Below are 12869 nucleotides of genomic sequence, written 5' to 3' on the forward strand. Positions count from 1 at the left end.
TCGAGAGAAGAACATACTAACGCTGTAGATTTCGCGCCGGCCTAAGACTGGGGTCTGAGCTCTCCAGTATTCCACGCATACGGCCGGGAAAGGAAAGTTCTTCGTGCCCGACACGCCACATTTCCATCACTAAAAGGGAACGTCCTAAGGGTATACAGAACTATAGGACGGGTGTGACACGTACTCACACGTGCACACAAATACCCAAACAAAAAATACACAAACACACCTACACCACGCTCAATCGGCAAATAACCAGTCAGCCAAACTACGATTAACTCATAAGGTGAGATTTGTGCTGCAACTAGAACGACTCAAAAAGATGTGGTCCAAATGAACACTCAAAAATAAGTGACTCTGTCACTGCTCCAAATAGTTCTCAATTAGCGTCCTGGATGCAAACCTTCAGTACGATAAGACAGTTCCGCAGAACTGTTGCGGTAGAGGTGGTGGGGGCTGGAATTCATGTTGCCTTGACACAAGAGTCCTGGGTATATCATAGCAAAATAAAAAATCCAAAGGATTTTGACGAAGTGCTTATATATAACAGATCTGTTTTATAATAGGCAATAAAGATCTACTAATTAAATTATCTGTAGAACGTCCGGTATAGAACAGAGGGCATCCAGAAAAGAAGAAATGCTTTCATATTTATTTAAAGCTTTGCTAATTACATAATTTTAGTGGTCGGTATCGTTGGAAATTGAACTTTTTTCACTTGCATAGTTTGGAATAATGTTTATTCATATATATCATGTTATTTAAATGATTCCTGGATGGGAAATCATTAGCTAGCCAATGTACTGTGTGATTTAGGCTAGTTATCGTTTTTCTCTAAAAAAAAAACTATTTAGATAGTCCCAAATCATTAGGACATTCAGTCGACCATTTTGAATCATGCCATTTTTCTTTGGAAGTATCAATTAAAGGGGTGAAAATATGTGATCTTCGAGTAGTTTTAAGTAACATTTTGCATTCAAATTTCGATTAAGAAAAATGCTCCAATAATACATTCTTCGAAAATCTCCATCGAAACATTTGCCATTTATTTTTGTGCGAAAAGTATTTATATTGTTTTAGAATTCTTATGCTCAAACTAATAAGAACCATGTAATTGTTATAACAGATAGATGTATAAACTATTAAAATAACGGGAAACTATAAACTTGTGTGTACTTGAACCATGTACTGAGTAATAGCTCACATTGTGTGTTGATAAGGTTTCCGAACAATTTAATTAATCTATATTTCTAAAATAAGGAGTAATTGAAACTTTAAATAACAAAAAATAAAAAAGTGAGGTTAGTTTTTATCTTTACAGAAAAATGTTTTGGTAACTTTTGTGACTTTTAGGTCCACTCTTATTTTATTTGTAATGGATTTTAAATTAGCTAATGCGAATTCCGATTCTGAAAATAAAAACCTAAAAGATTTAGAGTAAGTTTTTCTTTATTTATTTTCTATTGTAAGGAATTTTCAAACAAATTTCATTATTTTAGCACAGTTCAAAAGAGAGACGTACAGGGTTTCAGTGAAACTATAGAGAGTATAGACCCTACTGACGATGAAAATGAAGAAACTGACAAGTCTCTTGGATGTGAAGACTTAGATTGCTATGGATATGATTCAGGCAGGAATATGGCAATATGTACCACCTATTTGCGGAGAAGACTCTAGTGATTCAAATAGCGATGCCGAAGAACCCATTGTTGCTGCAGTTGCAAATATAACCGAAGGTGTGACTACTCAAATCGAGTTATCCAAAACACCAACTCGCAAAGTTTGTAAGTCGCAAAGTTTACATAAACTTTGTTGACATTTAATACAACTAAATCTTAAGAAAACATAACCTAAATAATCTTTAACAATTCCTTTTCCCAAAAACACTTAATAGCGATTAGTTTCATCTCTACATCTAAGTACTTCTTCAGAGCGACAAGGCATACTTAAAATGAAGCGGCGTATTTGGTCTTGATCGATTGCATCCCAAACTTCTCTCACCATAACTTCTATGTCGTCAAGAAAGACAGATGGTGGTTGTCGGCTCCTGAGTTGACGATCAATAATATCCCACAAATTCTCTATGGGATTTAGATCAGGGCTGCAGGATGGTCAGTTCATGGATTGTATTCTAGCCACGTCCAAATAATCACGGACCACACGTGCAACAAAATCGGGTCGAGCATTATCACGCATTAAAAGAAAATTATTTACTATGTAAGGAGCAAATGGAACTACATGGTTAGACAAAATGTCTGTAATATACCTTTCACTTGTTCCTCTTCTTCAAGAACCTCTTCGTAAAGCAACAAGGACTGTTCGCGCTGTAAAAGATATTCCTTCCCAAACCATTGTAGATCCTCCATAGAATATATAGGTCGTATGTTGCACTGTGCGTAGCGTTCTCTTGGCCGTCGAATAACTCTCACATGTCTATCTTAGCTATATAAGCAATACTTCGATTTATCAGTGAACAACACGTGCTTCCAGTCATCAACATTCCAGTCAAGGTGCTCTCAGGCAAATTATAATCTACTTCTACGATGATTTACGTTTAAAGCTGGTATCCTTACATGCAGATCTTGTTCAGCGAGACGCATTTGTATAGTTTCTACTAATTTGAATATTATGAACATCTGTCACTTGTATTTGTAAATGTCTCATTGTGACAAAACGTTCTCTTATAGCACAAAGCCTGATAAACTGATCTTGGCGTGGTATTGTGAGTCTTCCTTTTTCTTTTCCACGCTGTCTCGTATAGTAGTTTCTTTATCAAAAACGTTAAATGACTCGTGATATTGTAATATGAGATACTCTTAAGCTCAAGCCTATTTCACGATAGCTTAACCCTATATCAGCTAAAGTAATTGCCTGCACATATTCATCTCGGTTCAGATTTCTTTAAATACGGTCCATATCAACTAACTAACATACGCAATACATTAAAACAATTTGTTCAATTGTAAACAATATTGACAGTCTAAAACTATCCTGTCAAATAGCCAACTAACTGCTAGCATTATTGAGTTTTAAAATTCAATAAAAACACGTTATGCTTTGAACATAATTTTCTTTTTTGATAATAAAGATATCGATGATTTTTTTTACGAAAATGTTGACAAAAATGAACCTATCGCGAAATATTAATAAGATGTAACGTTTGCTTGTAATAAATTCCACAGGGTGTTGCAAAATAAGATGAAAAAACAATTTTATTTTTACACCCCGTATAGTGGTAAAACGTTGACATTTCCCAGAAAATATTAATACAGTAATTACTTAGAAATAGATCTGCAATGCGAAAAAAAATCATAAAAATTCAACTAAGGATTCAAAAGAAAAATAGTTTAAAAATTATGGTACAGTTAAGGTGGTGCGTTAATTTTGGGAGTTGATAATCACGTAATACTTTAAACGTAATTTTCTTTTTTGATAATAGAGATATTCAGATGATTTTATTACGAAATTGTTGAGAAATGGTAAAGCTATCTCGAAATATTAATAAGATGTAGCGTTTGTTTCTAATACATTCCACAGGGTGTTGCAAAATTAGATGAAAAACCCAACTTTATTTTTACACCCCGTATATAGGTAAAACGTTGACATTTCTCAAAAAACAATAATATAGTAATTAATTAAAAATATACCTACAATGTGAAAAAAAATCATCGAAATCCAATTAAGGGTTCGGAAGAAATATAGTTTCAAAATCATGGTCCATTTGAAGTGGTGCGTTAATTTTGGAGATTAGTATTTGTTCGTGGCGGTATTTCAAAACAGCAGTTATGCGTGTCATAGGGCTAAACCATTTGTGACGTGGAATGAGAGTTTTCAATGTTTTGTTATTTTTTTTTTATTGCATTTAGTTGCTACCGTTATTATTATTATATACCGTTATAATTATTCTTCTTCTTAAAGTGCCTATCCGTTCCGGATGTTGGCGATCATCACGGCTATCTTTACTTTGTTTATTGCAGCGCGGAATAGTTCAGTGGTAGTCGTGTTATACCACTTTCGTAAATTTTGAAGCCAGGAAATGCGTCTTCTTCCCGGTCCTCTCTTACCATTTACCTTCCCTTGGAGAATCAGCTGGAGAAGGCCGTAACGTTCTTGATTTCTCATTACATGTCCTAGATATTCCAACTTTTTAGTTTTGGTCATGAGAATTTCACATTCTTTCCCCATTCTACGCGGGACCTCCACATTAGTAACTCTGTCAACCCAGGATATACGTAAGATGCGCCTATAACACCACATTTCGAAAGCTTCGAGCCGATTCATAGATGTGAATATGTAGCAGTTCAATAGACGGCATTTTGTTTTTAATGATATGTCTCGACTGTTGAAAATGGTTCTCATTCTAACGAATGCTGCTTTTGCTTTTATTATTCGTTGTTTAATTTCTGTTGAATGGTCCCATTGGCTATTTAAATTGGTGCCTAGATATGTATATTGCTCGACTCTTTCGATATTCTGTTGGTTGATTGTAAGTTGAGCGTTTAGTATTGGTTTTTTACTTATAGTTATTACCGTTGTTATCTTTAAATTTAAAATATTTTTTAATAAACATAAATATAATGTAATACTCTGTATTATTAATTAACGTATGATTTATTTAAATATTATATTAATAACGAATATTGAACATTTTCTAGCCAAAAATAAATATAATAAAGATTTAAATGTTTTACCTTTTTACAATCTCTCGGCTATCTTCATTTAACTCGTCCCACCACATCGAAAAATAAGATATTTCAGCCCAAATAAATTTTCTTCTAGGATCCTCAGGCAACTTAGTTAACATATTATCCAAGATATGTTTTGTTTGAGTTACATAGTACTCCTCTAACGTTTTGATCCAACCTGGATCGTTGTGGGAATGTGGAACAACGAACACCTAAAATGTTTTATTTTTCCTGTTATTACTATTAGAAAACTATATACGTTGAGGAAATTAGGTGAGAATTTTTCTAAAGATAGTATACACCATACTGTGCGATACATTTTACTTTGGTCACTTTGATTTTTTAAATACAACACTCTTATACACTCTCAATATTGTATTATTATTGGAATCCTCACTTCAATACGAGTTCAACCATATGTAACACTTGGTATTTTATCTATTTACGAAGGTGCTAAACAAATAAAACTTCTCAGTGCCAAATAGTTTTGAAGTAATTCAGTAAATATGGAATTATGTAATTTTGACATTAATTCGTAACACTGCCTGGTGTGATTGCGGGGTGGATTGAGTAGCTCTGCGGTTACCACAGCCGGTCCCAAGCCCGGATAAAATGTGGAGGGTGATTGGCAAGGTTAGCAACATACCAATCGTAAAAACAAATACTGCTCAAAGAAACAATGTACAGCCTCGGAACTGGATTGATACTATGAAGACAACTACGACAAGAAATAAGGACAAGCGAAAAACATCCAAACTCCAGATAAGAATTACTACTTGGAATATCAGATCACTCAACTCAAGGGACCAAGAAATAACTTAAGTGCTGAAAGAGAAAGAAATAGACATTTGTGCTCTACAGGAAACAAAAAAGGAAGGAAAAGGTCAATCAAAATTAGGTGAATACATACTAATCTACAAGTGGAGTAGAAAAGAAAACAGGGCCAAAGAAGGTGTAGCCTTACTAATACACCAAAGGTACCAAAATCACATCAAAGAGTGTCAATACATATCAGAAAGAATAGTAACAGCAAAGATAAGAATGGAGAAGGAAGACCTGAACATCATCGGAGTATACGGCCCAAAAAATAACAAGCCTCAAATAACAAGGGAAGCGTTTTACGACCAATTACGAGTAGTAGATCAAGTCAGAGGAAAGATGATAATATTGGGGGATTTTAACGTTCGAATAGGCAATCAAGTAATACCCGGCATCAAACAAAAACATGAGAATGTTAAAAACGAAAATGGAGAACTGATTATCAACTTCTGCACGAATAACGAACTAAGAATAAACAACACATTTTTTGACCGCAAAGACCAACACAAATATACATTTAATAACACCCGTGGACAAAGATCTATGATAGATTATATTATAACCAACAGAGATATACATCCATCAAAAATAATCGACGTAAGATGCCTCAACTCAGCAGATGTAGGTAGCGACCATAGCCTAGTATTACGTAAAATAAGATTCATCCTGAAATACCTCACACCCAAGAGAGCGGCGCCAACACAAACAAAAATCAAACTCGAAGGACTAAATACGGAATCCACGGAATACTCATACAGAAAAATAATATCGGAGAAGATCGCTGAGAATGAAATATTAGAAAACGATAACATCGACGAAAGCTGGGAAAAACTCAAAAAAGTTGAGGAAGAGGAAGTGAAGACAAAATGTGAAGAAAAGAAGAAAGCCTATTTACAATACACAACACAACAAACACAACAGGCATATAACCACTATAAACGAATCAGAAATGAAACGAATACTTTAGTTAGAACCTATTGAAGCTGGGAATGGGATAAGACAGGGAGATTCCCAAAGCCTCTATTGTTCAACCTGATTATGGATGAAATAATAACAAAAGTAAGAACTAAAAAAGGATACCAAATGGGAGAAAAACAACTTAAAATAATCTGCTATGCAGACGACAATATACTACTCTCTCAAAGTGAAGATGATTTACAACGTATGCTGCACGAATTTAATATAACCGCCAGAAAATTTAACATGTTAATTTCCCCAAAAAAGACAAAATGCATAGTTACAACAGCAAATTTACTAAGATGTAAATTGGAGCTGGAAAGCCAGATAATAGAACAAGTGATGCGAGTTTAAATATCTAGGCATCAAATTATCTAGCTACGGAAAGCTCGAAACCGAAGTGGAAGATCAAGTGAATAGAGCAAACAGAGCCACAGGCTGCCTAAATGAAACAATATGGAGAAATAGAAATATCGGGAAAGCAATGAAAGGTGGAATTTACAAAACAGTCTGACATACGCGGCAGAAACAAGACCTGACCCAGAGAGGGCAAAAAGGATGTTAGAAATAGCAGAGATGAAAACACTTAGAAACATTGATGGTAAGGCACTATGGGATAGAGCTAGAAGTACAGATATACGACAGATGCAAGGTGGAGAACATCAAAAACTGGGTAAGAAATAGAAGAGTAGAATGGAACGATCATATAAGCCGAATGACAACAAATAGAGTAGTAAAGACGGCAAGAGACGGTTCCCCAATATGCAGACGATTAGTAGGAAGACCACTAAAACGATGGAATGACAACTTACTGGAGGCACATTGAAAAAGAGACAGAGTCATGTCTATATAAAAAGAAGAAGAAGACATTAATTCGTAAAACTAACAATGGCTAGACATTTTTATTGAAAATTTTAAATAAAAAGAGATAATTACTGTTTTAATGACGAGGGACTAGGGCGATCTAAAGAGATCTTGTAGTGAAGTAGCCAACTTGTTCAACAAGACTTTCCCAACCCATTCTCCTACCCATAAGGCGACGGTACAAAAAATTGAAAATCGTTTTGAAGAAACTGGACGAACAAAAGACCGCATTCGAACAGGTAGAACAAAAAATGTTATAAATTACAATAAAACTTAAGATTTAATGCAAAGTTTCATCAAAGAGCAACAGTGAGGATGTATGAGTTTCAACAACCATCCTCACGCAGTGCTGCACAAATAAATGATATAGGTCATTCTTTAGACTTGCTTGTAGTAAGAATTTATTTAAACCCTACAAAATCCTGTTAATGCAAAAATGAAATGAAGATGATTACGACCGTAGATTACAGTTTAGTGAGGTAATGATGCATAAAATTGTAACTGCCGAGAACTTCGTTAACAAGATATGCTTTTCCAACGAAGCAATATTTACACTGTGTAGGAATTGTATTTACACTGGCGACGCTAACAAAATAGATGTGAGTGCAATCGGTTTCAGATCGTAGTTGCTCCCTGGGCGCTTGACGTAACATTTAAATCGGGTCAATCGTCAAAACCTCGTTTTTGTCAGATTTTAATTGTTTTCTAAGCAACTCTTGGCTTTGAGTTTCCGACGAGTCTATCAATTTCACTACATTTTTTTTCCCAGAATTAGTTTGTAGCCTTTTTACTACTTTTTTGTTTCATAATTGTATCTGGCCTATTTTTCTATCCTTTGGTGTGCTTGTATTAAGCCATTTTCCATAACTTTATCTTTTCCCTCTGATTATATTTTCTCACATGTCCACCAATACGATTTTAGATCCCTTATGTTTGTTACCTCCTCTTCCGCTAATGCTTCCATAGCAATAGCGTACAGATACTCTTTAAGTCTTATATATCTTTCCTCCGGTGTTCCTTCTAGTGTTTTCACTAGTTTATTCGCTATTTGATATGAATTTTTGTATTATTAAACCGAAATACAGTCGAACGATTCTAAAGTATTCAATACTTTAGAACCTCACTGTATAGGTATTACATTTAACATGTTATTGTTAAACACTGTATGGGACCGTTAACAAATATTTTTATAGTTCATTGCACGTTTATGTAAATGTAAAAAAGTACATTACAGATAACCAACCAACCATTTTACCAATAGTAACATGTTTGGAAAAATAAAGGGGCTAATTATGTCTAATTGTTTTCGCAAATATAAAAATTTCAATACGCGCGGCGAACAAATCGGTAAAAACGTTTACATTGTTGAATGTAATATAAACTAATTTTAAAGATATTTTGTGTCAACGTCCTTTGGAATTTAATTTTGTATTGACTGTTTAATTGACGATCGCTGACGATCTACAAATGCGCACAGTCGGAGCACAATATCATTAACGGATTTGCATAATTATAATACAGTTTTAGCTTCCTATAAAAATATTATATTATATATTAAATTTAATCAAAATTACTAATAACTTCAAATAAGATGGATTGAATTTGGGAGCTTGGCATATAATTTCCTGAGTTCGAGAAACATTTTCGTTATGCTGAAAAATTCTTTCAAATTTTTCGACATTACAGTGGTACCTTGATATACGAGTGTTTTGAGATACGAGCCGCTAAGCGAGCGATATTTTGTTTTGAGATTAGAGCAAGATTTAAGATACGAGGAAAAGCATACTACACCGCTTCACACGACTTCAATATGCGCCCCGCATGTTGTGGTCTTGTGCAGCATCCAACAGTTCCCCACCCCCCTCCCCCCTCAGACTAGATCTCCGTCTATGTGCTTATTTCTCTCGTTTTCGAAGCATATTTAATAGGTTGGGTTCGTTTTTTTTTGCTTTTTGAAGAAGATAACGCCAATAAAGTTAAAACGTGAAATCAGGTGTGCGGGTAACTGAACTGGTGAGGATGTACGGGCGCAGCACATCAATTATATGTACTGTGCTTAAACAGAAGGAGTTGGTACAGGGTATAACGCCAGCTAAGGGCCTTAAAAGAATTTCTCCATGCAAATGGAGAGGTTCCGGCCCTCTCTCCATTAAAAAATGGAGAAACTACTGATGGCGTGGGTAACAGAGAAGCAGCTTCAAGGAGGAAACTTAACACGAAGCATCATATGTGAGAAGGCACGAATGATTTACGGTGATATGCTGAATCAGAAAAGGAAAAGGACCAGCATTCACATTTTCAGAATTGATAGAAACCAAAGGATACATCCCCCAGCAAGTGACGAAACAAGGCTTTTCTGGAAAAGCATGCCGAATAGGACTTACATAACGGCAGAAGAGAAGACGATGTATATATATATATATATATATATATATAATAATGTCAATAATAAAAACTTACCTTTAATTTATTATGTTTGTTCCATTCTTTTTCATCTACATCAATCCGCCATCCTTGTTTCCATACTCCTCCATCCACATTGTCAAAATTAAGAATATTATATACATCTAACATCTGTATATCCATTTGGGGTACCATATCAATTTTAAAAGAACAAGTTTTGTCAAATATAAATTCAGATTCTACAATTTCTTTTCGAGATCTATTAAAAGGCACTATTTGTTTTAATGGATAAACAGTTGTATTGGTCGGCATCAAATTTTTCATCATTTCTTTCATTTCGTCAACTGCGTCATGGTGTTTATGCAGGTCTTCTTCCAATTGTTTCATTTTAGATTCAAAGTGTAACCATTTGTTCTAAAACAGTATTGTTAAAATTAAAAAATAGGCAGTAGTCCACTTACTGAATAGTTTATGTGCTTCTACTCTGGTATTAAATGCCACCCTGTCTCGAGAATGGAAATTTATTCATTCAAAATAACCTCAGAAATAGATAGATAATTACATTCTAATTCAAATATTGCGCTCCAGTCTGGCTAAACAGTCCCCATACTAACGTTCCACATGCCCAATTAAATCACATCAAATATATTACGAAGACCACATAGAGCAAGCCAACTTAGTGGCTTCAGGTTTTAAGCACCACCCAAAACACGACGGTTAGCTACTCTTAAAGCTCAATACAAGAAATGTCAAAGGAATTCATCACTGCCAATAAATACCGACTATCAGTTAAAGCTGAATCAGAGCCAATTGCGACAGAAAACTCTAACCCCGCCAACAAGAACAGCTAACAATCTTAAAAACAATAATTTCACAGTCGATGTTCACTGGATATGCGAATGGAATGAAGAAGCTAACAACATACAGCTGATAGAAAATACCACAGTCAAACCCAACAGCTTCTCTCATCCGTGAAGAGAATGGTGTAATCTGAACCGAAACAGAGTAGGTCATGGAGTATGCAATAAATCACTTATCCAATGGGCTATTACAGACAGCCATCTATGTTACAAATGCAATTATGCTGAACAAACAGTCCACACCAACCAAAAATGTCCAGCCGAGCGACTGGAAGGTAGTTTAAACGAAATCCACGAACTAATTCCTGAGGCAAAGGAAAGGCTTCACAGTAGCAATATCCAGCTTTAATGTTTTCATCTATTTTATTTTAATCTATGAGTAAAACAAAAAATTATTGTAGAGTAAAAATTATAAATGGAAATTAGTATTTGTAATGAAAATTAATAAATATCCTCTCCCAGTATTCATCATTATTCTACTTTTTTCAATGAAAAAAAGCTGCAACAGTATGTTTATTTGAGCTATTAATCTTCTTCTCGTGCCACTCCTAACGGAGATTGGAAATCATCATGGCCACTGCGACTTTGTTAGCAGCGCGCCTAAAAAGTTCAATCGAATCGAAAGCGAAAAAATTCGATTCGATTGAGCTATTAATAGTGAGAGGTAAAATAGTAATTTTGGTGTTGTATGTTTCCAACAATGAATCTGTCAAAATATTCCAAAGCTGAGCGAACCAACTATACTAAATTTAACAGTTGGGACTGAGTTCAGTGAATAGAGTATCCATATCAACCAAAACATGTATAGCCCAGTTCAATTTCTAAAACGTATAAGAGATGAAAACTTACATTTCTTAAATTACAGTTAATAATCGTTTGGATATATTATCAATTTGATTCATCATTACCTTTTTACTAAATACTCAATGAGTATAATAAATTATATTCCACAAAACCGAAACGAATAATCAATAAGAAAAAAGAAAATAAAGGAGAATATAACAATACTTATGGTTTTGGAACATTGCTCAAGCGAGAGACATTTATTCATTGTTATGTCCATAAACGTAATTGTTTCACTAAACAAGTTAAAATGGGCGGGCATGTTTTCGACGCTGAAGTACCTGAGGGTCTTAAAAGTACCCTTGTTTTGGACGCTGCCGGAAGGATTATCGCAGGTACCAGATATTAGATATAATTAGGATTTAATGATGGTCATTGAAATTTACTTAGTTACTATATTATAGTTATTAGTTTGTCAGAGAATAGTGAAAAGTGAACATGGAAATTTCAACGTTAGTAAGTAATCGTGGTAAAATTTTGCTCAAAGTGAACAGTTTTACTTTTTCTCAAGATAAAGTACTAAAATCGGGAGAAACGTATTGGAGGTGCGTAAAACGGTCGTGTAAAGCGAAGATATTCACGAAAGGGCCAGAAAAGTTAGTGATCCGAAGTAATCTAGAACATAATCACGAGTGTGATATCAAGACGCTTAATAGACAGATTGTGCGTAGCAGTGCCAAAAGGAAGGCTAAGGATAATTTGACCGAAAGGCCGTCCAAAATCATACATAGTGCGTTGACAGAAAATGTAGATTGCTTGAGCCACATGTCTGTTAAAGACGTTAATTTAATACGAAATCAAATATACAGTGAACGGCAAATGGCCCAACCGAAACTTCCCAAAAGTAAAGAAGAAACTATTGCTGCGGTAAATATTATGAATATCAAAACACTTAAAGACGAGAATTTTATATTTGCGGTTGAACTAAGTTCTAACATTATCATCTTCTCGGGTAACACTAACATGCGTTTTCTGTGCGGTAGTGAAACGATTTATATGGACGGTACATTTAGTTACTGTGCTTAATATTTCAAGCAATTTTTTACCATACATGTATTTATCAATGGACATTATATACCATTGTGTTATTGTTTACTTCCCGACAAATCGGAACAAACCTATATAAAACTATTTAATGTTTTGAAACGCAAACGTGAAGTAATTGGTCTAAAATTCAATCCAAAAATTATTTTCTCCGATTTTGAAATTGCTATCCACAATGCTGCGCGTTTTCCAAATGTGCACATTAAAGGGTGCCGTTTTCATCTTATGCAAGCTTGGTATCGTAATATCGGTGGTTGTGGCTTAATTCGGGAATATAAATTGGCAGACAGTGAAATATCTAAATGGCTGAAATATATTTTTGGGCTGCCATTTTTACCTCCCTCAAAAGTCGAAGAATCTTTCATATATGATTTTATGGCTATTCAACCAAAGG

The 12869-nt window shown here is 34.6% G+C and overlaps 1 protein-coding gene across 1 annotated transcript in view; it reads right to left on the reverse strand.

Annotated features, from left to right (window-relative positions):
• The window catches only part of alpha-Man-IIa (alpha-mannosidase 2), an 80982-nt gene that overhangs the window by 51216 nt on the left and 16897 nt on the right, over positions 1–12869 (reverse strand). Inside the window, exons 3-4 of the mRNA XM_072523625.1 lie at positions 9786–10142; positions 4692–4897 (exon numbers count right to left, since the gene is read on the reverse strand). Of these exons, the coding sequence (XP_072379726.1) occupies positions 4692–4897; positions 9786–10142 (563 nt within the window). The remainder of the gene's footprint in view (positions 1–4691; positions 4898–9785; positions 10143–12869) is intronic.

This window comes from Diabrotica undecimpunctata, chromosome 2 (genome assembly GCF_040954645.1).
Source record: "Diabrotica undecimpunctata isolate CICGRU chromosome 2, icDiaUnde3, whole genome shotgun sequence".
NCBI classification, from domain to species: domain Eukaryota; kingdom Metazoa; phylum Arthropoda; class Insecta; order Coleoptera; family Chrysomelidae; genus Diabrotica; species Diabrotica undecimpunctata.